Source organism: Rhinatrema bivittatum, chromosome 2, assembly GCF_901001135.1.
Source record: "Rhinatrema bivittatum chromosome 2, aRhiBiv1.1, whole genome shotgun sequence".
NCBI classification, from domain to species: Eukaryota; Metazoa; Chordata; class Amphibia; order Gymnophiona; family Rhinatrematidae; genus Rhinatrema; species Rhinatrema bivittatum.
The window spans coordinates 589,728,488-589,755,623 of NC_042616.1; the positions used below are offsets into that span (position 1 = coordinate 589,728,488).

Here is a 27,136-nt window from a genome sequence, read left to right on the forward strand (position 1 = left end):
TCGAAAATCAGGAGAATCCAGAAGTGGTTTTAAAAGACAGTCACAGTTTGAAAAACAAAGTTTGTGTAAGGGCCTTAATGTGAGCATGCAAAAAGACAGATCGATGAGAATGCAGAGATTATGAACTGTTTTGGATATGGGTATATTCTGATTTTTGAAGAGGGACCCAAGTTGAAATTTCCAACCCAATTTTTACTTGTTGAGAACAAAAGTGTTATGTATGACGTAAAGCATGAAATCACAGAAACAGCATTACTGAGTGCACGCATCCAGGAGAGAAGGATACAGTGATCGATGGGGTCAAAGGCAGATGAAATATCTAGGAGAATAAGTGCAAAAGAAATTCCACATTCAAACCCTGAATTGTGTCAAAACTAGAGAGAAGGAGCATTTCAGTATTGCGAAATTGCCAGAATCCAAATTGGTACTGATCCAGAGAGGGATTGGGCTCAGGAAAAGTGGTAAATTGGAGTACTGCATTCTCTATTTTGGATAAATATGAGAGAGATGAGATGGGGTGATAATTCAAAGGTAATGTCGGCTCAGCAGAAACTTTTTTCAAAATTGGACATACCAATGCTCTTTTCAGTGAGTCAGGAAGAGAACCTGCATTCAGTGATATGTTTAAAAATTTTGAAATGAAACTGGCTGATTCAACTTTGATAAGTTTAATAGATCTGTAGTGCATGGATTAAGAGGGCTAGTTGATGAATTAATTCTATTCATGATGGAAATAGCCTCTGATATGGTTTCAAAACATTCCCATGTCGTTCCCAGTGATAATACATCAATTACAGCTTTGAATATTGGCCTCACCATGTTTATTTTCAGTACAAATGAAAAGCAACTATGATTTCACTGCAGTTCTCAGGCTTCAAGAATGTAACCTACCTTGCCTAGGCAATTGTTTACGTGGCCTTTGGCAGTCACACCTTTAATGATATAATTTGTTTCTTTATTTATGCCTTCGTAGTGAAGTGACAGCCCACTAAAAATAAAATATAAACAAGTTACTAAACCACACAAAAAATATATTTATAAGTAAACAGTATTATATAGCAATATTAAATATAAGAAAAAATATTTTATCCATTTATTTTACAAATGAAATAATTAGCAATTAATTCTAAATACATAGAATAGGAATGATCATGCAAATGAAAGGTTTCGTACATGATCTTTTCTAAATTAAAATAGCTCAGTCAAAAAAGCTTGTTTTTCTATTTCAACTATTTACATTTTATTTCTAGCTGCCCCAATTAATTTTAAAGCATGGTGGATTTTTTTTATTCGATTTTAAATCAAATATATGAATTAAAACCTTAAGAAAAAGTGAATTATAATTTAAAAAAAACAAACAAAAAAAACAGACTCATCATTAAAAGCAAAAAAACACATCTCAAGTTCACACGATGGTGTAAAAAAAAAAAAAAAAAAAGGAAAAGCAAAAAGAAAATCCATTACTACCCAATTGCAAACCCACAGCAAATTATTTCATCTTGTCAGACAAGAAATTTTCCAAATGAAGGTGGTTAGAAAAAGTACACTTATTTCCCTGATGGGCTATCACACACTTACAGGGAAATTTCAGAAGAAAAGTGGCACCAAGTCAAGAACATACTGTTTAATATTGGAGAAGCCTCCTCCTCCTTGCTTGGGTTTCTTTAGCCATATCCTCGAAAATTTGTATCTTCTGGTCACAAAACATTTCTTCTCTTTGCTTTAAATACTGCTGGCATACTAAATCTTTGTTAGATTCTAGAACAAATATAATGATAAATGTAGCTCTAGTTGTAATTTTATCCTTCAAACTTTGAAGAAGGAATGGTGGACCTTTGTGATCAGAACTGATGCTACTGACAGAGGACACAGATATTTTTATATATTTTTTTCACCTTTATTGATTTTTAAACATTTACATGCTAATTCATCATAACATGATAATAATCTTTGTAAGTACAAACCATGAACATTATTCAGTTTACCATCCTACTGAACATTGAATCGTGCACTCAATCTGTTTAGTTGTTTGATTTATAGCCAGCACACCTTGTAAGAAACACCCCAGGTGGGGTACAACCAAATAAACACAATTACAATATTACATTTGATAACTGATAACAATAGGGGTCTTTATGTTGCTTACCTGTAATGGGTTCTCTATGGATAGCAGGATAATCATCCGCACAAGAATATCATGTCATTTAAAGGCAACAAGAAGGAGTGTTTCTTAGCAAGATGCAGAAAAGCCTAGAAGGCTTTGCTTTACTTGACTTGTGCAGGACTTCTCCATCCTGCTGCTGCTGCCACATGGAGCACTCCAACATAAAAGCTTAAGAAGTCAGCTCCAAAAAGGGTAGGTGGGAAGAAATAAATAGCTGATACCCGTATTTTGCATGGAGAACACTCACGCACAATAAAGCTCTGGAATTTGTTGCCAGAGGATATGGTTAGTGCAGTTAGTGTAGCTGGGTTCAAAAAAGGTTTGGATAAGTTCTTGTAGGAGAAGTCCATTAATGGCTATTAATCAAGTTTACTTAGGGAATAGCCACTGCTATTAATTGCATCAGTAGCATGGGATCTTCTTAGTGTTTGGGTAATTGCCAGGTTCTTGTAGCCTGGTTTGGCCTCTGATGGAAACAGGATGCTGGGCTTGATGGACCTTTGGTCTGACCCAGCATGGCAATTTCTTATGTTCTTATGTTCTAACAAGTAAGCTACTTAGTTTTATTCATAGACAAGAAGTAATCAGCTGCACAAATGGGAATTCCAAGGTAAAATGTTTTCCAACAAAAATGGAGAAAAAAATAACTTGCCAATAATGGACAGATAGCAAATGTTGCTTATCTGTAACAGGTATTCTCACAGGACAGCAGGATGTTAGTCCTCCCATATGGGTGACATCATGAGGATGGAGCCCAATCACAGAAAACTTCTGTCAAAGTTTCCAGAACTTTGACTGGTCCCTACTGGGCATGCCCAGCATGGCACTAACCCTGCAGCCAGCAGGGGTCCCCCTTCAGTCTTATTTGAAAGCTACAGGCAGTTCCGAAAAATAAAATAACAAAACGTTACGATCCCAACACCGCGGGGCAGCGGGTGGGTTTCGTGAGGACTAACATCCTGCTGTCCTGAGAGAACACCTGTTACAGGTAAGCAACATTTGCTTTATCACAGGACAAGCAGGATGGTAGTCCTCACATATGGATGAGTACCGATCTGAGGATGTCCGAACATGCACCAAATGTTCCCAAAGGCGTGCAACAGGCACAACAACTGGGGCGTAATTTTGAAAGGGGCATCCTGAAACCCACCGGGCAGGCGGAAGGGTGTTGGTACGTCACGTTGTAAACAGGTTACAAAGGACAGACTAGCCGAAGATGGAATCTTGTCTTCCGGCTTTGTTCAAGCAATAGTAGGCGCAAAGGTGTGGAGAGAACTCCAGGTGGCAGCCCTGCAAATGTCAGGAAGTGGCACTGATCGTAGGTGTGCTACTGAAGTCGCCATGGCCCTCACAGAGTGTGCTTTAACATGGTCTTGGAATGGAATGCCCGCTTGCTGGTAGCAGAAGGATATGCAGTCCGCTAACCAGGAGGAGAGAGTCTGCTTGCCCACAGGCTTCCTTAACTTGTTAGGGTGGAAAGAGACAACACCTGAGTGCTTTCCCTGTGGGCAGCTGTACGGTCTAGTGGAACGCTAGAGCCCGTTTACAATCAAGGGTATACAGAGCCTGTTCTCCTGGGTTGGATTGGGCCTGGGAAAAAAGGTAGGTAGTATAATGGATTGATTGAAATGAAACTCCGAAACTACCTTAGATAAGAATTTAGGGTGAGTGCAGAGTACCGCCCAGTCCTGCAGAAATTTAGTGTAAGGCGGCTAGGTAACTAGGGCCTGCAATTCACTAACTCTGCGAGCTGAAGTGATAGCCAAAAGGAAAATCACTTTCCATGTGAGATATCGAAGGTCACAGGAGTGAAGAGGCTTGAACAGTGGTTTCATGAGCCGACCCAAAACCAGATTAAGGTCCCAAGAAGAGGCCGGAGGACGTAGTGGAGGCTTGATATGGAGCAAGCCCTTCAAAAAGCATGTTACAAGGGGTTGTACTGAGATAGGAACATCCCCAACACCTTTATGGAAGGCGGCTACCGCACTGAAATGCATTCTGATGGAAGACGTCTTTAGACCTGACTCAGATAGATGCCAGAGATACTCCAGAAACTTCGGGATTGGACAGGAAAAGGGGTCAAGGGACTGAGAAGAGCACCATGACGTGAACCTTTTCCATTTGTAAGAGTAAGATTTTCTTGTGGAAGGCTTCCGTGAAGCAAACAAGACACGGGAAACTGACTCAGAAAGGTTAAGTGGTTGAAGGATTAACCTTTCACCATCCATGCCATCAGGGACAATGCTTGAAGACTGGGATGTCGTAGGCACCCGTCGTTCTGAGTGATCAGAAGCGGGTCCTTTCCCAAGGGAATGTGCCTGTGGATGGAGAGGTACTGGAGTATTGGGAACCACACTTGGCGTGGCCAGTGAGGTGCTAACAGGATCATGGTTCCCCTGTCCTGACGAAACTTCATGAGAGTCTTCGAGAGAAGAGGAAGTGGAGGGAATGCGTAGAGCAGACTGGTTGCCCACAAGAGGGAGAATGTGTCTCTGGGCTGAGAGTGTTTGCTGCAAATGAGAGAGCAATAGTTCTCTACTTTGCGGTTTTGTGGGGACGCAAAGAGGTCTATTTATTTTTTTTTTTTAATTTAATTTTATATACCAACAGCCGTTTGCACATCGTGCCGGTTTACAAGTAACTTACAACCATAAGATATATAGGCAGAAGCCTTTACAAATAACAGTATGTAACATAAATGCAGTAACAGAACAAGAAACTAATGCAGTAACAGAGCAAGAAACTAAATAACTTAGGGAGGGAGGGGTAGGGGTAGTCATGACAAAGGGGGGGGGCGGGGGGAGGGTGAAAACAGACACATGGGGATAAGATATGTACAAGGGATTCAAGCAATAAATTGATATGTATAATGGTTTTATACAAAGTTGTATAAAGGTCTATCCGAGGATATCCCCATTGTTGGAAGATGGAGTTCACTACCGAGGGGTTGAGAGACCACTCGTGCAGCTGAAAGACACGACTCAGCTTGTCTGCCAGCACATTGTCCACTCCTGGCAACCAGGTGGCTCTGAGGTACATTGAATGGGAGAGAGCTTCCGTCCATATCTGCAGAGCTTCCTGACACAGAAGGAAGGAGCCTGTGCCTCCCGGTTTGTTGATGTATCACATTGCCACCTGATTGTCTGTCTGAATCAGGATGACTTGATCTGAGAGGCGATCCTGAAAGGCCCTGAGAGCATATCTGATTGCTCGAAGTTCCAGGAAATTTATTTGGTGTTTGGCTTCCTCTGGAGAGCAGGAGCCTTGTGTCTGCAGATCAGCTACATGACCTCCCCACCCGAGGTTGGAAGCGTCGGTGGTGAGAATAATGTGAGGATTTGGAACCTGGAAAGGCAATCCCTGGAGGAGACTGGTCTGATTTTTCCACCAGGCGAGAGAGTGAGTCAGTGATGCGGACAATGGCCGACAGAGGCTGAATAGCTTGAATCCATTGAGACCTCAGAGTCCAGTACATGAGTCTCATGGCCAAGCGGGCCACTGGGGTGACATGGACTGAGGACACCATGTGTCCCAGGAGGACGAGAAATTGGTGTGCAGTCACAGAGTGCTGAGACTGCAGCTGGTGAGCAAGGGACGCAAGAGTCAGTGCTTGTTGTCGAGGTAGGAAAGCCTTTGCCTGTAAGGTGTCCAAGTCTGTCCCAATGAACGATAAGGTTTGATATGGGACTAAGTAGGATTTGTCATAGTTGATTAGAAATCCTAGCGAAATTAGCATGTGTAAGATTAGATTGAGGGACGACAGAGCAGCTTGCTGAGTAGGAGCCTTAATTAATCAATCGTCCAGGTAGGGGTAGACGTGAACACCTTGGGTTCTGAGGAAGGCTGCGACAACTACGAGGCATTTGGTAAAGACTTGTGGCACAGAGGCTAGGCCGAATGGGAGTACTCGATATTGATAGTGCTTGGGGGGTCTACTAGAAATCTCAGGTACTTGCGATGAGCTGGAGTTATCGCAATGTGGGTGTATGCGTCCTGGAGGTCCAGAGAGCAAAGCCAGTCCCTCTTTGTAGAAGAGGTAGAAGCGATCCCAAGGTGACCATCTTGAACTTTTCTCGTTGAAGGTACTTGTTGAGGGCCCGTAGGTCTAGAATAGGACGGACACCTCCCGATTTTTTGGGGATTAGTAAGTACCGGGAATAGAACCCTAGGCCTTGCTGAGAGTATGGAACAGGTTCTATTGCTCTTGACTGGAGAAGGAGGGAGACCTCCTGTTCCAGAGGAATGGAGTGATCGGACGTTCTCCACGTCGGTAGAGGTGCGGAATCCAGTGGTAGGGCGAGAAAGTTCAGATTGGTCGGATGTGATTGTATGCCACATGTTGTGGAAGTGGCACAATCGACCTCCCACTGGTACGTGCGGCAGAGGAATCTGACTGCTGTTCTCTAAGTGGAAGTCAAAAACCTGAAGCAGGTTGAGGAGCTGCTTGTGGTTTTTGTTTACGGGCTTGACGAGACTGCTGTTTTTGATAAGGTCTCGTGGCACGGGATCTGGATGGTGGCGGGTAAGACTTCTTCGGGTGGAAGAATGACTTCTTGGAGTCCTTTCTGAAAGGCTGTTTTGAGGAAAAGTCAGAAGGCATCAAAGAGAGCTATCTTAGGGTCTCATGATGGTCTTTTAATTCTGCCACCATCCGTTGAATCTGTTCACCAAACAGATTATCTCCAACACAAGGCAGGTCGGATAACCGGTCTTGTACTTCTGGGCTAAGGTCAGAAGACTTGTGCCAGGCCCACCGACTCTCCAAAATGGCAGCTGAAGACACTCTTGTAGAAGTGTCAAAAATGTTATAAGATGTTCTAATCTCGTGCTTGCCTGCCTCAAAACCCTTGTTGACAAGGGTTTGTAATTGTTCTTTAAACTGCTGAGGCAGGGAGTCTGAGAAGTCCTGTATCTGCTTAAAAATGACCCTGTTATATTGGTTCATATAAAGCTGATAAGCAGCAATTCAGGAGATGAGCATGGCCCCTTGGAATACTCGGCAACCAATGTTATCTAGGAACTTCTGTTCCTTTCCAGGAGGAATAGATGAGTGAGCTTTTGACCTCTTCACCCTTTTTTGTGCAGACTCTACAACGACCGAGTGGTGATCAAGCTGAGATTTTTGAAAACCTGGGGCTGACTGTACCAAATAGGTAGTGTCAGCCTTCCTATGCACTGGAGCAATTGATCCAGGATGTTCCCAGTTCTTCTTAAGAAGATCAAGGATGACTTGAATAGGAATAGAGGTGATTACCTTGGGGGCATCCAGGAATTGGAGCAATTCCATCATCTGGTGCCTATCATCCTGTTCAGTCTGCAATTGGAAAGGAACCAATTCAGACATTTCCTTCACAAAGTTTATAAAGGATAGATCCTCTGGAGGAGAACGCTTCCTGCTCTCAGTGGGTGAAGGTGGTGAAGGTAAATCATCAGTGTCTGTTGAAGTGTCATTATCCCAGATGTCGTAAGGATCAGCACCTGCTCCTCTAGGAACTAGAGGGGGACAGGGTGGTTGAAGACCTGAAGGTCCCGGTCTAGGCTCCGAAGGAATCGGAGGAATTATCGGAGGCTCAGATGATGGCATGGAAGGCATCGATGGATGAATCGGTGGCGCCGACAGACGTATCAGCACCGATGGATGGGTCGGTGGCGAGGGACGTATCAGCATCGATGACTGAGGCAGAACTCCCGATGGAGGGATGCGGAATGGTGTTTCTCCTCCTGATGATGCAGTCAGTGGGGAGGGCATCGGAGCCATCGGAGACCTGGGATCCATCGGTGGAAAAGCGGCCATAAGCGTTTCCATCCTGGATAGCAGCGGTGCCAGCGCGGCCAGAATCGGGTCGATGATCGGTTCCACAGACGGTGCCGGTGTCGGAGGAACCTGAAGACGTTGCATCGCCTTGTCTATGGCCTCCTGAACCATCTGGTCCAGTTCTTCTCGGAGACCTGGAGCAAGCAGCCCCAGCTCCGGAACAGAAGAAGGCAGAGGCATAGCTGGAGGGACCACTGTTAAAGGCGGAGTCGCGGCTCCCGATCCCCGATCTGGTGAGGGTTGCCTCGGGGACTCGTCGCAGGAATGGTTGTGTGCCTTTCTTGGATGGAGTCTCTTCGACAGCGGCTCGGATGGAGAAGTCTATGATTTCGCTCCCTCGATGGTCCGAGTCTTACGGTGTCAATGGCGATGCTTCTCCCTGCGATCCCCTCAGTCCTGAGGGGGAGTGGAGGGTGTCGATGGCGGTCGGTCACCGGTCGGTGGCCGATGCTGGCGGGAAGTTGACGGTGCCAGTTCTGACGACGTCCATGCAATGGACGGAGTCGGGGTTTGAGCACGGAAGAGAAGTTCCATCTTCTCCATTGTGGCCTTGCGACCCTTCGGTGTCATTAGGGCACATTTGGTGCAGGTCAAGACATCATGCTCACGTCCTAGACACATTACACAAACTTTATGGGGGTCTGTGATAGACATGGTGCGGGTACAGTCCGGGCACCGATGAAACCCCGACGTCATGGCAAAATATCGAGCCGTGGTACGGTCGACGGCCAGTAGGCCGCGAGGGCCAAACTCGACTGTAATAGACGGAAAATGGGTAAAAACTTACCGGAGTACCACAGACTGAGAAAAGTTAGAGGAGAGAACCCTGTGGGGCAATTTAACTTTTAGTTATTCCGTGAGGAAAATTCCTGTCAGGAATCTCTTCAGAGCTCCTTTACCGCGAGGCTACTGCTGCATGAAAAAAAAGAAGACTGAAGGGGGACCCCTGCTGGCTGCAGGGTTAGTGCCATGCTAGGCATGCCCAGTAGGGGCCAGTCAAAGTTCTGGAAACTTTGACAGAGGTTTTCTGTGATTGGGCTCCATCCTCATGATGTAATCCATATGTGAGGACTATCATCCTGCTTGTCCCGTGAGAACAATATTTTTATGGGGTGCATTTATTTTTTTCTTTAACAGAAGACAACCTAGTTTTTTCCAAGGACAACAGACCCTAAAGAGATGGATCCCACTCAGAAACCTTGAAGGTCAGACTGACCAAAGCTAAGGGTGCTTTAAGAGTCAGTTTTGAAACAATAATTCAAGTTAAATATGTGGACAAAATTCCATGTTGCAACTTTGCAAGTCTCAACAGCTGATGAGCAACTGTTGTACCCATAGCTCTAATATTATAAGCCTTGACATATCCTTCTATAGTCAGACCTACTTGAGCATAACAAAAGGATATATAAATATATTCTTTAGGGACCTTCATTTTCAGTTATTTTATTTTTTCCTGGGCATGTATGTGTTTAGTATAATGAGCAAAAATGGGAGAAAATCAGTAGAAAAAATGACTCACTTGTTTTCTACTGATTTTTCTCATTTTTGTTTCTAGGAAAAATAAAATACAAATTGAAAATGAAGGTTTCTAATAATCTTCAAACCAATTAAAAATAGTACATTATGTTACAGTAAGTTCAGGCCTGTTTGGGTGAAAACCAAAAGTTGAGTGAACTTTAAGGACTTTATTTTGCTACAGGTAATTTAAAATTATTTATTTTTATTTTTGTAGTTTTGTATACAAGACATTCATTTAGAAAAACATCACATCGATTTCCATTTAACATAACTTAGCAACAGAGCTTTACAATTGTCAAAAATTAAACAAAGAGATTGATAAACACAGTTAGTAGACAACTAGGTTGTTAAATATAACAATTGTATAACAATTTGAGAAATAACAAAGTTGGTAGAAGGTGGTACTTAATTTTCAGTCCACCTTCCCAAATGATGCTCAAAATGGCTTCACATAATTTGGCTTACAGCATTATTCATGTACAGTAAGTCACTGCCAAAAAAAGCTTTCAATCTAAGGGGATATCTGTTGCAATGGGGAAAAAAAACTGACTTGCCCAAGATCATAAGCAGTGTGAATGAAGTGAAATTTGAACTCTGGTTTCCCTGGTTCTCAGCACATAACTCCTAATACCAAGCCAATGCAACGACTCTTTTGCCAGCCAACTGTACAGGACATCTACACCTTTGTGAGCAAGGGACCTGAGAAAATATTGGAAGATTGAGTGACTGGTTAAGTTTGAAAATCAACCCCATTTTAGGCAAGAACTTGGGATGAGTGTGAAGCTCCATCTATTTTGTTGAAACAATTTAAGGTACCAAAGTCTCCAGACTGTTAAATTTTATAGCTCATGGGTAGGACCTACTAGTTGCAGTACTCTCCCCCAGCACCTCTGACAAGCCAGTCACTCCCGCCTGTGGCGGGTCACTAGCAGTCACTCGTTCCACAGCAAGATGCCACCATCACTGTTCCCCTCTGAGACTCCCCTCTCTTCGCCGCAGAAACAGGTCGCCTGCATCTCGTGTGTGAGTTGCTGCTTCATCCTGGTCCTGTCCATGTCTACCTTGTCTCTCCAGCCCAGCCTGCCTCATCTTTCCAGGCTCATCTTATCTATTTATTTATTTAAAACATTTCTATACCGTTTTTTCAGTGATATTACTGTTCACAGCGGTTTACAATAATAACATAAAATAGGAGAGTAATTATATAATAATTGTGAAATCAAAAAACAAAAATTAAAACAAGAAGATACAATAAGTGAGAATAAAAGTACAAAGGGAATCATTATCAATGATATAACTTGTAATAGTAAAAAGAAAAAAATTGGCTCTGAAGCATCAGTCTTTTCCCTTGCCTCCTGGATTTGACCTTAGCCTGAACTATGATCATTCTTGGCTGCCACCTACCACTGACTCCAGCCTGATTCTGAACCTACACTCCTGCCAGTCCCTGGAACCAAAGGGTTCAACCCAAGGGGAAAGAGGTTGGTATAGGTGAAGCTCCAGAACTGTCTCTTCCTAGCCTAGGTCTACCAGCTGTCAGTGAGGACTTGTGGGGCTTTCACTGTAGGCTGAGCCAACCTCACCATAGCAACATGGGCCCACAAATCTTACGACTACTGAAGCCATGAACCTGGCAGTCTTGTACTTAATCCAGGCAATCCCAGGTCTGGCCCGCGTCCAAAACAAGGCAAATTGGATCAGGTTACTGCAATTCTGGAGAAGCTTGCACACTGCATGGATGCTTGACACCTGCACCAGCTCCGCCTCCTGTGCCTTTGCCTCCCACTAGCGCCACTACCTCAAGGGTTCAGGAACCCTCATCTCCAGACACCTCCATGCTAAATGGGTGATCCAAAAGAATGCCACGGTTTTATTAATCAGTGTCATATGCATTTTGAGTTGCAGTCCAGCCCACTGATCGCTCTAAGGTAACCTATATTCTTTCCTTGCTTGGTGGCATGGCATTAGCCTGGGCTTCCCCATATGGGAATGTGAAAATCCTCTACTCCAGAGTCTTCCAGACTTCCTCCAACAGTTCCAGTTAGTCTTTGAGGAACCAAGCCAGACCTCCTCTCTGGCCGCCGACCTGCTTCAGATCCACCAGGGTTCCTGAACTCTGGGAGAAAATGTCATTGAATTCTGCAATCTAGACTGAGTTTCAGAGGGGAGAGGATAGTCTTACTGCCATATTTCTGAAGGGACTTTCAAGCAGAATTAATGACATATTGGTTGGCCAAGACATCCCCACCTCTCTGGATGCTTTGATCTCCTTGGCTGGTCATGTTGATCGCTGGTTCCAGGAAAGGGCAAGGTAAAATAAAGCTAACTGGCAACCAAACTCTTTGGCACCTCATTTCCAAAATCCTCTGATTCCGGCTCCTGCTCCAGATCCCAAGACTTTGGAAGAACCCATGCAACTGGGCAGAATCAAGCTCTCTCCAGAGGAAAACATTTGAGGCAGTCGGGCCTTTGTTTACACTGTACAGGCCATAGACAAATGGTTTCTCATTGTCCAAAGAAGCAGGGAAACTCACATGCCTAGGGTGGACATCCTCCTCCCAACTACTAGTCCCTGTCTCAATCTCCACTGTACAAAGCCAGTTCCACACAGAAGCCTTTTTAGATTCATAAGCTGCAGGGAACTTTATAGACCAAGCCCTCATCCACCAATATTAGATACTGACCATCTTGAAGCAACCAGTGACCAATGACTCCATTTATGGGGATGGTCTCCCTGGCCAGCTCACTAAGAACATAAGAACATGCCATACTGGGTCAGACCAAGGGTCCATCAAGCCCAGCATCCTGTTTCCAACAGAGGCCAATCCAGGCCATAAGAACCTGGCAAGTACCCAAAAACTAAGTCTATTCCATGTTACTGTTAGAACATAGCCACTGCTATTACTAGCAAGTTTACTTAATTAATAGCAGGTAATGGACTTCTCCTCCAAGAACTTATCCAATCCTTTTTTAAACACAGCTATACTAACTGCATTAACCACATCCTCTGGCAACAAATTCCAAAAGTTTAATTATGCATTGAGTGAAAAATAACTTTCTCAGATTAGTTTTAAATGTGCCACATGCTAACTTCATGAAGTGCCCCCTAGTCTATTATCTGAAAGAGTAAATAACCGATTCACATCTACCTGTTCTAGACCTCTCATGATTTTAAACACCTCTATCATATTCCTCCTCAGCCGTCTCTTCTCCAAGCTGAAAAGTCCTAACCTCTTTAGTCTTTCTTCATAGGGGAGCTGTTCCATTCCCTTTATCATTTTGGTCGCCCTTCTCTGTACCTTCTCCATCGCAATTATATCTTTTTTGAGATGTGGCGATCAGAATTGTACACAGTATTCAAGGTGCGGTCTCACCATGGAGCGATACAAAGGCATTATGAGATTTTCCGTTTTATTCACCATTCCCTTTCTAATAATTCCCAACATTCTGTTTGCTTTTTGGACAGGTTGGAAAGGGGAAGACCCCGTTGAAGAAGCATGATGTGAACTGATGGCAAATTCTGCCCAAGGCAGTAATTCAGCCCAGTCGTTCTGTCTAGAGTTGACATAGGATCGCAAGAATTGTTTCAGCATCCTATTCATCCTCTCAGTCTGACCGTTAGACTGAGGATGGTAGGCAGAGGTTAGATCTAAAGCGATGTCAAACTTCTGACATAATGCTCTCCAAAACTTTGCAGTAAATTGCACTCCTCTGTCGGATAGTATATGTTTGGGCATCCCATGAAGACGGAAGATGTGCTTTATGAAAAGTTTAGCTAATTCAGTAGCAGAGGGTAATCCTGGTAGTGCTACAAAGTGTGCCATTTTAGAGAAACTGTCAACCGAAACCCATATGATGGTGTTGCCACTACAAAATCAGTAGCGATATGGGTGCAAGGTTCATCCGGAGATGGTAGAGGTTGTAATAAACCCCAAGGTCGCCTGGGTGGTGGTTTTTGCTTGGCACAGACAGTGGAGGAACCCACGTACGCTTGCACATCCTTCTTCATGGTTGGCCACCAATAGTACCTTTGCAACATTGCTAAGGTGCGACTCTGTCCAGGATCCAGAGACCACGCGTGGGGATGGAACTGTCGGCTGAGGCAATCTACTACCACGTTCTGCATACCTGCCACATGCAAGGGCCCAGTCCCAGATCTGCACGGCTTCTTGGCAGAGGAGATAAGAGCCTGTGATGCCCTGCTTGTCCAAGTACTACATTGCAACTATTTGTATGAGGACAGTCTTGTGTGAAAGGCAGTCCTTGATCACATATAGAACATAACGTATAGCTTGAAGTTCTAGGAAGTTGATCTGAAATGTTGCTTCGAGCTGTGTCCAAGTACCTTGACTTTGAAGATTGTTCACATGAGCTCCCCTCATGAGCTCCCCAAGTTGGATGCATCTGTGGTTAAAGTTATTTGTGGAACTGGTTTGTCTGTCCACCAGAGAAGTGATAGACGTAGCTGGTAGGTTACATGGATCTTGGATGAAAGAGATTGAGTGGCTTGAAGCCACTGAGGTTTCAAAGTCCATTGAATTATTTTCATGGCCAGCCTGGCCATAGGAGTGACGTGGACCGTAGAAGCCATGTGGCCCAGCAACGTGAGGAATTGATAGGCTGAGGCTGTGCCCTTCGTGCACAGAGATGTAGCTAGTTTGGAGAGCGTGTCTGCGTGGTCGTTGGGTAGGACGGCCTTTGCAACTGTGGTGCCCAAGTCTGCTCCGATGAAGGTAAGGAGGTGAGATGGATTCAGGTTGGATTTCTGGTAATTGATAAGAAATCCCAATTAGTGCAGCAGATTGATAGTGAGTTTGTGAGCGCTGAGGGCTCCTTGCTTGGATTGGCTTTTGATTAGTCAGTCGTCCAGGTAAGGAAACACGTGTATGCTGTTTCTGCATAGATAGGCCGCTGCCACTGCTAGGCAATTTGTAAATACATGGGGTGCCGAGGCCAGTCCGAAGGGCAAAACCCGGTATTGAAAAGGTTGATGCCCCACTATAAAACGCAGGTATTTGCGGTGATGTGGGGATATTGGAATGTGAGCATAGGCATCTTAAAGATCCAGAGAACAGAACCAATCTCCTTTTTGCAGAAGGGGAAGCATGGTGCCTAGGGAAACCATCCTGAATTTTTTTTTCCATAGAAATTTGTTGAGATTTCGGAGGTCTAAGATGGGGCTGAGACCGCCTGATTTCTTTGGAATGAGAAAATAGCAGGAGTAGAACCCTCTGCCCTGCTGTGCCCAGGGACCGGGTTCCACAGCCCTGGCGCTTAGTAGGGTGGACAGTTCTGACTCTAGAAGGGTTGTGTGATCTTTTTGCATCCACAGTGGATTGGGTGGTGAATCTGGGGGTACCATGAGGAAGTTTAGATGGTATCCCTGGGTTAGGATGGATATAACCCATTTGGCCTGTGGTAAAGCTGTGCCAGTTGGCTATGAAACTGTGTAGCCAACCTCCTACTAGCAAATCTGGTCTTGGATTCAGAAAGTGACTGCTGTTCTCTAGATAGGTTTCAAAATCCAGAGGCTGGGCCCGTTTGTGGGTTGGCTGGCTGAGAACTGGACGCCTTAGTTTGACGTGGCTGTCCCCTTTGTGAAGGTCTAGATGGTCTCACACAAAATTTTGCGTGAGCGATAAAAGGGTCTTCTGGTATCCCTCCTGGTGGTTTTTTTGAGCTGAAGGAGGGTCTGAGGAGACTGTGGAAAGCTGATGCAGGGTCTCATGTTGATCTTTTAATTGAGCCACTGCGTCCTGGATCTTGTCACCGAATCAGCGAACTTGTCTTGATCTTCTGTGTGCAAGTCAGATGCCTTAAGCCAGGCCCATTTTCTGGCACTGATTCCTGTAGCTGATAAGCAAGACACCTTCTCGAAGGAATCATATGCAGCTCTGACCTCATGTTTTCCTGCCTCAAGGCCTTTCTGGAGAAGGCATTAAGACCTTCTTGTTGTTGTTGAGGCAGAAAGTCCACTATTCCTAGGACCTGTTTCCACAGGTTCCTCTGGTATTGTATCATATATAATTGATAGGCTGCTATGCATGACACTAGTATAGAGCCCTGAAAGACCTTTTGACATAAAACGTCCAAGAAGTTTTGGTCTTTTCCAGGGGGAGCAGAGGAATGGGGGTGCAGTCCTTTTGCTTTTTTCTGCGCCAATTCCACCATCACTGACTGGTGGGGTAGCTGTGGTTTCTGAAACCCTGGAGTGTGTTGGACTAAATAAGTTGCATCTGTCTTTCTGTTAACAGGTTGGACAGTGCAAGGGTGCTCCCATAGACAATGTTGGAGGTCCATGAGTACTTCGTGGATGGGAATGGCCATAATTTCTTTGGGAGCATCTACAAACTGGAGGACTTCCAATGTCTTGTGCCGTGTGTCTTCTTCGGTGAGAAGTTCAAAAGGGATTGTCTCTGACATTTCCTTTATAAAATTGGCAAAGGAAAGGTCCTCTGGGGGAGAACGTCTCCTTTCTTCTGGAAGAGATGGCTCTGATAGTATGTCTTCCGTAGAAGAGTTGGTGCCAACATCCTCACATGGGTCATTCGGGGCCTCTGGCTGAGATCCCAAGGGAGGAAAAAAAACCTGTTACCCCAGGACGTGATGGCATCAACGGATCCCTCGATGGTCTCGATGGAAGATGCGGTAGCACCTATGGAGACTTCGGCGGCATCGATGGCATCGAGGGGAATCATGGTTGTCTCGATCCAGAGAGCCCCGACAGACCAGGAACCGGTTCCGTCATCGGTGGAAGCAGAGCTGGAAGAGGACTGGAATCCATGCCTTCGTCTTCCGAGGGCCCCGGAATGGGTTTCGGAGACTCAGTAGTTCGTTTTGGTAGCGATGGCCCAGGCTGGGTTGAAAGGGCACAGATGAGTGTATCCAGGCAGTTGAGTAATGGTGTGAAGAGCGATGGGGCTGGCATCGATGGTGGATGAAGATTCCGGAGGGCATCGAGGACTTCCTGTTGGACAAGTATGTCCATCTCCTCCCTGGAAGCTGGTATAGGTAACGCAGCTACAGGGGGAGGCAGGCTAGGCGCTACTGGCACCTCCACAGGAGTCTGTGGGGGCTCAGTACCCAGCACTATTAGTGGGGATCGCCTCGGTATCTCGGGTTGGAGACTCCTCTACCCGTGTCCTCTTCGCAGTCGGCTCAATAGCCATAGAAGCCGATGTGGTGTCGGTGCTGGCACAGGGCGTGGAATCGCGTCTGTGATGGTGTTTCCCTCAGTGCTCAGTCCGGTCTTTCTCCAGCACCAAGGAAGACAATGCCGATACCTTAGATGTTTCAATGACTGATGGTCACCCCGCTGGCTTGGTGCTCCCGACGAGGTTTAATCGATGGATTTTATCGATGCTGCTGCTGGTGACGACTGGGTGGATGTCGATGGAGTTAGCTTGATCTTGAAAAGGGACTCCATCTTGTCTAGCCGGGCACACCTGCCATTCGGGGTCATTTGAGCACAGCTTGGGCATCGACGAACGTCGTGTGATGAGCCAAGGTACAACATACAGACATCATGCGGGTCGGTAATAGACATGGTGCGGGGACACTCTGGGCATTTTCTAAAACCAGTTGCCATGATGAAAAAATGGGCCGCGAAAACAGTCGATGGTCTATGGACACAGAGGAAAGGGGAGCAGGAACCGACCAAAGATGGTGGAAATTACTCACCGAGCGATGAAAACATGTCGTCGTGATGGGAGACCCCTATGAGGGAACTTTTTTGTGAAGTAAATTTCAAGTTTTTCCTTGAGGAAAAGTAGTGAGAGAATTCTCACAGAGCTCCTAGCCGCGAGATGCAGTGCGGAAAAAAAGAGACTGAAGGGAGACTCCTGTGGCTACAGGAATTATGGCATGCTCAGTGTGCCAGTCAAAACTTCTAGAAACTTTGACAGAAAAGTTTTCCGTGATGTCTACTGACGTCACCCACATGTGAGGACTACCATCCTGCCTGTCATGGGAGAATGGCAGAACCTCCTAGAGGATGCCAAGCATAGGATCACGATTTACACTGATCACAAAAATCTGCAGAAAGTTCAGCAAGCTCAAAAACTCAACCCTAGACAGGTCCACTGGTCCCTCCTCTTAGATTTTCAATTTCGCTAGTGACCAGTGGCCAAGTATCAGTGGGCGGATGCACTCTCTCATTCCTTTCAAACTAACAAGTCAATCCAATGTCAGGTGCTCTGGCCAGCACGCCATTCTACATGGTTTGGACACACATTTTCAACATGCTAGATGGATGTCCTAATACATGCATTAACATGTCCATAATGCTCGTGCTAACCAGTGTGAAGGCAATAGCGCCAATCACACGTAAACTGAATGTTAATGACTAGATTAGCTAGTACCACCCCCCTCCCGATCCAGTAACGTGCACCAAAAACTAGTGCATCCATAACAAGCTTTTTTACATGTAAAATACAGCACCTACCCTATCAATGGCATTTGTGTGGTGGCACTACTGCTAGCGGATGTATCAGGAAAGCTTGTGTGTGATTCCTACTATATCAAATGGATTTTCTGCACTTTTTTCTCCTGCTGACCTTTCTCCTGCATATGAAAGCAAGAAAGCAAATGTTGCTTACCTGATGTAACAGGTGTTCTCACAGGACAGCAGGATGTTAGACCTCACAAATGGGTGACATCGAGGATGGAGCCCAACCACGGAAAACTTGTCAAAGTTTCAGGAACTTTGACTGGCCCCTACTGGGCATGCCCAGCACGGCACTAACCCTGCAGCCAGCAGGGGTTTCCCTTCAGTCTTGTTTCAAAGCTACAGGCAGTGCTGAAAAATAAAATAAAAACGAACCCAACACCGCGGGGTGGCGGGCGGGTTTCGTGAGGACTAACATCCTGCTGTCCTGTAAGAACACCTGTTACATCAGGTAAGCAACATTTGCTTTCTCACAGGACAAGCAGGATGGTTGTCCTCACAAATGGGTGAGTACCGAGCTGAGGATGTCCTAACATGCACCAAATGTACCCAACGGCGTGCAACAGGCACAACAACTGGGGTGGAATTTGGGAGAGGGCATCCGCACCCTACCGGGAAGGTGGAACGGTGTTGGTACATCATGTTGGAAAAAGGTTACGCAAGACAGATTGGCCGAAGATGGAATCCTGTCTTCCAGCTTTGTCCAAATAATAGTGGGCTGCAAATGTATGGAGGGAACTCCAGGTTGCAGCCTTGCAGATGTCAGGAAGCGGCACCGATCGAAGGTGTGCTACTGAAGTCGCCATGGCCCTCACAGAGTGTGCTTTAACACGGTCTTGAAAAGGAATGCCAGCTTGCTGATAGCAGAAGGAGATGCAATCCGCCAACCAGGAGGAAAGAGCCTGCTTACCCACAGGTTGCCCTAACTTGTTAGGATGGAAAGAGACAAATAATTGAGTGCTCTTCCTGTGGGCAACTGTATGGTCTAGATAAAAAGCTAGAGCCCGTTTACAGTCTAGGGTATGCAGAGTCTGTTCCCCGGAGTTGGAGTGGGGCCTGGGAAAGAAGATAGGTAGTATGATGGATTGATTAATATGAAACTCCGAAACTACCTTAGGTAAAAATTTAGGGTGAATGCGGAGTACCGCCCGGTCCTGCAGGAGTTTAGCGTAAGGCAGATAGGTAACTAGGGCCTGTAATTCACTAACCCTGCGAGCTGAAGTGATAGCCAAGAGGAATAATACTTTCTATGTGAGATATTTTAAGTCACAGGAGTAAAGAGGTTCGAAAGGTGGTTTCATAAGGCGACCAAGAACCAGGTTAAGGTCCCAAGATGGGGCCGGAGGACGTAAAGGTGGCTTCAAATGGAGCAATCCTTTAAGAAAACGTGTTACAAGGGGTTGTACTGAAATAGGGACACCCCCGATACCTTTATGGAAGGCGGCTACCGCACTGACATGCATTCTAAAGGAAGAGGTCTTTAGACCTGATTCTGATAGATGCCAGAGATAGTCCAAGAATTTAGAGATTGGACAGGAAAGGGGATCAAGGGACTGAGAAGTGCACCATGATGTATACCTTTTCCATTTGTAGGAATAAGATTTTCTTGTGGAAGGCTTTCGTGAAGCGATCAGGACACGAGAAACTGAATCTGAAAGGTTAAATGGCTGAAGGACTAAGCTTTCAACATCCATGCCGTCAGGGACAAGGCTTGGAGGTTGGGATGGAGGAGGCATCCGTCGTTTTGAGTGAGCAGATGCGGGTCCTTTCCCAGAGGAATGTGCCTGCGGATGGAGAGATCCTGGAGTATGGGAAACCACACTTGGCGTGGCCAGTGTGGTGCTATCAGGATCATAGTTCCCCTGTCCTGACGCAGCTTCACGAGAGTCTTCGACAGAAGAGGAAGTGGAGGGAATGCATAGAGCAGACCGGTTGCCCACGTGAGGGAGAATGCATCCCTCGGCCGAGAGTGCTGGCTCCGAATGAGAGAGCAGTAATTGTCTACTTTGTGGTTCTGAGGGGAAGCAAAGAGGTCTATGTGGGGATAACCCCATTTGTGAAACAGAGAGGTCGCTACCAAGGGATTGAGTGACCACTCGTGTGGTTGGAAGACATGGCTCAGCTGGTCTGCCAATACATTGTCTACTCCCGGCAGGTAGGTGGCCCTGAGGTACATGGAGTGGGAGAGGGCTTCTGCCCAAATCTGCGCAGCTTCATGACACAGAAGGAAGGAGCCTATGCCTCCCTGCTTGTTTATGTACCACATGGCCACCTGGTTGTCCGTCTGAATTAAGATTGCATGGTTCGATAGGCAATCCTGAAAAGTCCTGAGAGCATAGCGAATTGCTCGCAGCTCCAGGAAATTTATCTGGTGTTTGGCTTCCTCTAGTGACCAGAATCCTTGAGTTTGTAGATTGTTTACATGGGCTCCCCAACCGGTTGGAAGCGTCGGTGGTGAGGATTACCTGAGGGTCTGGTGGAAGAAAAGGCAAGCCCTGTAGGAGGTTGAATTGATTTGTCCACCAGGCAAGAGACAGACGGAGTGCATCGGTGATGCGAACAATGGAGGACAGAGGCTGAAGAGCTTGGGTCCATTGCAATCTCAGAGTCCATTGCGTGACTCTCATGGCCAGACGGGCCATGGGAGTCACATAAACTGAGGAGGCCATGTGTCCCAGTAGAATGAGGAAGTGGCGAGCTGTAGCTGTAGGTTGAGACTGCAGCTGGCGAGCTAGGGACACAAGGGTTTGAACCCGTGGATGAGGAAGGAAGGCTTTTGCCTGTAAGGTGTCCAAGTCTGCCCCAATGAAGGATAAGGTCTGAGATGGGACTAAGTAGGATTTCTCGTAATTGACAAGAAACCCTGGAGAAAGCAGAGTTTGAATTGTTAGGGTCAGGGAGGACCGAGCAATTTGCTGGGTTGGGGCCCTGATTAACCAATCGTCCAAGTAGGGGTAGAGAAGCTGCAACCACCACAAGGCATTTGGTGAAAACTCGTGGTGCGGATGCCAGGCCGAAAGGGAGCACTCGGTTTTGGTAGTGATTTTGGCCTACTAAAAAACGGAGGTATTTGCGATGAGACTGAGCTATCGCAATGTGAGTATAGGCATCTTTTAGGTCTAGAGAGCATAGCCAGTCCCCTCTTTGCAGCAGAGGGAGAAGCGAGCCCAGGGTTACCATCTTGAACTTCTCTTTGTGAAGGTACTTGTTGAGGGCTCGTAAGTCCAGGATTGGTCGAAGTCCTCCTGACTTTTTTGGGATCAGAAAGTACCTGGAGTAGAACCCTAGTCCTTGTTGTGAGGGAGGAACGGGTTCTATAGCGTTTGACTGGAGGAGAAGGGAAACCTCCTGCTCTAGAATAATAGAGTGATCGGTGAGTCTCCACGCCTGCAGGGGTGGGGAGTCCGAAGGGAGAGTCAGGAAGTTGAGGTAGTAACCCTGTGCAATTATCGCTATTATCCATTGATCTGTGGTGATATGCTGCCATTTTTCTAGAAAGTGGCTTAACCGACCTCCTACTGGTATAGTTGGAAGAGGGATTTGGCATCTGCTCTCTAATTGAAAGTCAAAAACCCGATGCAGGGCCAGGTTGTGGAGCTGTTGCGGGTTTTGTTTTCGAGACTGACAAGGCTGAGTTTTATGGTAAGGCCTCGCAGGCCTAGACTTGGCTAGTGGGGGATAATACTTCCGTGGACGGAAGAATGACTTTTTTGAGTCCTTCTTAAATGGTTGTTTAGAAGGCAAGTCAGAAGGAATAGATGAGAGCTGTTTAAGTGTCTCATGATGATCCTTCAGTTCTGCAACAATTTGCTCACCAAATAAATTATCCCCTAGACAGGGCAAATCAGAGAGCCTGTCCTGAACTTCCGGGCGAAGGTCAGACGACTTAAGCCAAGCCCAGCGTCTGGCAGAGATGGCCGTAGCAGAAAGTCTAGTGGAAGTATCAAAGATGTCATAAGCTGTTCTTATTTCACGCTTCCCTGCTTCAAACCCTTTATTTAGTAGGGACTGAAGCTGTGGCTGGAACTGTTCTGGTAAGGCATCTGAATACTCCTGCATCTGTTTCAGGATGACCCTATTGTATTGGGTCATATACAATTGATAAGAAGCTATTCTGGAAATTAGCATAGCTCCTTGGTATACTTTCCTACCTATACTATCTAGGAATTTCTTTTCCTTAGTAGGAGGTATGGAAGAATGTGGCTTTAATCTTTTAGCTTTCTTTTGAGCTGATTCTACCACAACAGAGTGATGATCTAATTGTGGTTTCTGAAAGCCAGGTGCTGACTGTACAAGATAAGTAGAGTCAGCTTTTTTGTTCACTGGAGCAACAGAACCAGGAGATTCCCAATTCTTTTTTAGAAGGTCCAGAAAAACCTGATGAATTGGAATAGAGGTGATGACTTTAGGGGCATCCAAGAATTGGAGCAACTCCATCATCTGGTGCCTGTCATCTTGTTCTGATTGAAGCTGAAAAGGGACCAACTCAGACATGTCCTTCACAAAATTTATGAAAGAGGTCCTCAGGGGGAGAACGCTTTCTACTCTCCGCAGGAAAGGGTGGTGAAGGCAAATCATCGGTGTCAGTAGAGGTATCATCACCCCAGGTGTCATAAGGATCAGGCTGCTGACCTGTAGGACCATGAGGGGGCTGTATATCTGAAGGCCCCGGTTGAGGCTCCGAGAGATTCGAAGGAATTACCGGGGGCATCAAGAATTTCCTCGATGAAATCGGTGCCGGCATCGGTGCCGGTGCCGGCATCGAAGGAATCGGTGTCGGCATCGAAAATCTCGGTGGTGCTGATGTGCGTATCGCCCCCGAGGAATGTATCGGCGGCGAGGGACGACAAGGCACCGATGGAACTACCCCCGAAGGGGGAATTCGGTACGGTGTTTCTCCACCTGATGAGAAGGCTGTCGGTGACCCGGGTGTTGCCGGTGGAAGGGCATTCATAAGCGCTTCCATCCGAGCAAGCAGCGGTGCCAGTGCTGCTGGAATCGGGTCGGTGACCGGTTCCCACTCTCGGTGCCGGGGTCGGTGCCGAAGGAGTCTGGAACCGTAGCATCGCCTTATCGATGGCCTTCTGGACCAGCCGGTCCAGTTCTACCCGGAGACCTGGGGTAACAAGACCCGGCTCTACGGGAGAGGGAGGCTGAGGCTGAGCCGGAAGGACCACCGTCACCGGTGGAATCGCGGCTCCCAAACCCCGGAGGGGTGAGGGTTGCCTCGGTGTCTGCGAGACAGGAGTGGACGGTGCCACTTCTGGTCGAGACTTCTTCGACGGAGGCTCGGACAGCACAGAGGTCGATGACTTCGATTCCTCGACGGTCCGAGACTTATGACGTCGATGGCGATGTTTGTCTTTCCGATCCCCTCGATCTTCGGGGGAAGGGACAGGCGTCGATGGCCGTGAAGACGTCGATGGCGGATGGTCACCGGGAGGCTGTCAATGACGATGGGACTTCGACGGTGCCGGTTCCGATGACGTCGATGCAATCAATGGCGTCGGAGTATGAGCATGGAAAAGGAGTCCCATCTTCTCCATTCTAGCTTTGCGACCTTTTGGTGTCATTAAGGCACATTTGGTGCAAGTCAGGTCATCATGCTCACTCCCTAAACACAAAACACAGACTCTATGTGGGTCTGTGATGGACATAGTATGTGTTCAGTCCGGGCACCGACGGAACCCCGACACCATGGCCACAGGCCAAAAATTTAGTCGCGGGACGGTCGACTGCCAACAGGCCTTGAGGGCCAAATTCGACGGTAGTCGACAAAAACGACGGCAAAAAACTTAACGAAGTACCGCGGAGTAAAAATTGAAGAAGGGAGACCCCTGAGGGGCAATTTTTTCTTCAAGAATAAAGTTGAAGAGATTCCTGTCAGGAATGTGGTAAGAGCTCCTTAACCGCGTGGCAACTGCTACGCGGAAAAAAGACGACTGAAGGGAGACCCCTGCTGGCTGCAGGGTTAGTGCCGTGCTGGGCATGCCCAGTAGGGGCCAGTCAAAGTTCCTGAAACTTTGACAGAAGTTTTCCGTGGTTGGGCTCCATCCTCGATGTCACCCATTTGTGAGGGCAACCATCCTGCTTGTCCTGTGAGAATAAGGAATGCCAGGCGAAGGAGAGCAATTGCTCAGACGAACGAAAGACAAGTATAAACCAGTGCCAGTACAAGAACAGGTAAGCTATTAGCTCATTAAAGAATTGGGAGTCCAAGTTGGGTGTCTGTAAAGGGCTCATAAGGGATGCCCAAGGCCTTGGCCTTTCCAAGGCGTCCATGCTTTGGGCATCCATGCGACGTAGATAACTGACACCCATTCTGGATGTCTGAAAGACCATAATGGATGCCCAAGGCCTCGATCTTTAAAAGGCATCCATGTGACAGATTACAGACGCCCAATCTGGACATCTGAAGGGCCCACAATGGACGCTGAAGGCCAAATCCAAATACAGGACATCCATAAAGGGAGGCAACAGGTCTGTACATGGACTTCCAATCAATTTATGCTGGCTATGGTCTGTTCCTTTATTATTCCATGGATTAGTGGACAGTAGCTATTCCTACATACATGCATTCTTGAATTGCAAAATATTTGTGACTTTATAGGCTAATGTTGTGCTTGATGGACCCTTGGTCAAACTCAGTATGGTATTTCTTATGTTCTTTTGTTTTTGATACAGGCCAGATCCATCTGTAGACCATGCCAGTAACGTATCATTCACCCACGGACAACCCTCCTTGGGTTGCCCGAGAACTATGTGGCTCAGCTCGTGGGCAATTCTAACCCTTTATGAAGACTAGAGAGGTAACCTTGACCCAGTGGGCTATCGCAGCTATACCATGTCTGGGTTGACAAAATGTCTTTGTGCTTTACATTTTTTCATCATAGGAAGTTTTCAAAATACGATTGCTATCATTACGGGGATGACTCAGTCCTCTGTCTCGGGCATTTCGCACAGGTCTTGAGGGCAATAATGAAGCAGATGAAGAAGTTCATCGAATTTCCTGAGGACCCAGCACAACTTCAAGAGACCCGCAGTGGGATGTTGAATGTATCGGGTGCGATAGACGGCACCCATATTGCATTGACCCCAAAGTCAGAAGAAGAGTGTTCATTCCGTAACGGCAAGTAATTCCATTCCATGAATGTCAAAGTTGTATGTGATGCACACCTTCGAATCCTTAATGTAGTGTCAAGGTTTCATGGGAGCTGCCATGATTCCTACATTCTTGCACATTCATCGCTTGGAACCCATTTCCCTCATGAGAGATACAGTGATGGTTGGCTGCTTGGTAAGTAAAATTTGCTATGGGCTGGGTTCCCAGAGAACCAGGTGGGATGATGGCATGCGATGTGTTGTGTTAATTTATGAAAGTATTTCATTATCGACTGTAGTGTTAGAGGGGTGGGGTATAAAATGAATATATGTATATGCCATATGGCTCCATGTGTTGTCTTTTAATGTTTTTTGATGCAATATTGGTTACACCTTTGATAGGTGTTGGCAGCTATGGCTGTAAGCCTTGTTTTCTAACTCCAATCCATTCCCCGTGCACTGCGGCCAAAATACACTATAACGAGGCTCAGGCCAGCACAAGAACATGATACAGCAGACCTTCAGCTTACTCAAAGGCAGATTCAGGTGTCCAGATTACTCTGGTGGAGCCCTGGAGTACAGTGCATTATTATAGATTGCTGATTGCTACATAACATTTGTTTGCGCTTTGGCTTGGATGTGGAGGTCGCAGAACACTTGCCACCAGATCCACATCTCAAACCAGCAGCAGAGGTGGACAACACAACAAGGGGCTACAATGTTCGCCGAAGGATCATTGACACTTATGTCTCGTGTAAATTGTTATCAATTACACCAATAACCCTTGACCCCTTGTCAGGATATTGACCCAGTTTTGATACAACAAAATGCCTATGCAAAATATTTATTTTTCTTATTATAACAGATTCATTGCATATCACGATTGGGGTCTGTCCTGGCATCTCAGCCTCACAAGCATGGGCATCCATCGCACAATCTCCCAACGCTTGCACCACACCATCAACCTCTCAACAAATCCCATCGCTGGAGTGCAAAATCTAAATCCTGCTTTGTGTTTTATTTAAGGAACTGTAATCTGAGGACAACGGATGTACCCATAACCCAATGCATTATATATGTTTTCAAAATGTGCCAATACATTTTTTAAATTTCTTTAACAGACTCTGTTCTCTGGAATAAGGTGCCTGTGATAGATATGTCATTCACATCCCTCTCCCCTTGAACCAGCTACTACCATTGCTGCCATGTGTCAACTTGGCCCTCTCAGCAACTCCCATCCATCACAAGCGTGCATCCACTTACCCTCTCACAAGGCCCTGCATTGTCATTCCTCTCTTAGCACCTTGCTTGAGAATCTGTTTTGTATGGTCGGGTGGGACATCATGGACACATTGCAAAGGCCTAGGCCTTTGGGCGACTTATCTAGGGCGCTAGGGCAAGGCATCCATGCTTTCGGCGTCCAAGAAGGATGCATGCACTCTAGATAAGACATGCCCAAGGCCTTGGCCTTTCCAAAGCGTTCATTGTCTACTGTGTGCGGACCCTTCATGGATGCCCAAAGCATGGACACACCTTGGAAAGGCCATTATCTAGGGCGCACAGATCATGCCATAGCGGACGCCCAAGGCCTTGGCCTTTCCAAGGCATTCATGCTTTGGGCGTCCGTGAAGGGTCCGCGTGCCCTAGACAATGGGCCCAAATCAGAGCTTTGGGTGTCCATTTAAGGTTCTGAGGCAGATAACAGATGTCCACGCGGAAGTGGTCTTTTGTGAACATGATTATGGATATCCATCCCAAGGCCACACCCAGACATCCATTTTGTGTGGTGTCTTCAGTTAGTAAGCCAGTTAAAAAAAAATAAAACGTCTACAATGCCACATGGTAGGCTCCCAAACTTCAAGGAGCGAGATGTCAGGGTACTGGCAGAGCTCATCGTTCAAGAGGAGAGACACCTCTATTTTCCCCTTGGGCACAGAAGGAACCAGGATTGGGCAGATGAGGTCTGGCTAGCATTCAAGGCGAGTTCTAATACCCAGACTTCCTTCCCAGAGAGATAAATTGTGAGGTGGTGAAGACGATAATAGAGTCCATTCCTAGAGGCCTGCCTGCAGATTTTTGGATATCAATATGG

At 46.4% G+C, this 27,136-nt stretch overlaps 1 protein-coding gene across 1 annotated transcript in view; it reads right to left on the reverse strand.

The window, feature by feature from the left end:
- The window catches only part of SMCHD1 (structural maintenance of chromosomes flexible hinge domain containing 1), a 1,156,633-nt gene that overhangs the window by 841,105 nt on the left and 288,392 nt on the right, over nt 1–27,136 (reverse strand). Inside the window, 1 exon segment of the mRNA XM_029591083.1 lies at nt 892–988. Within this exon segment, the coding sequence (XP_029446943.1) occupies nt 892–988 (97 nt within the window).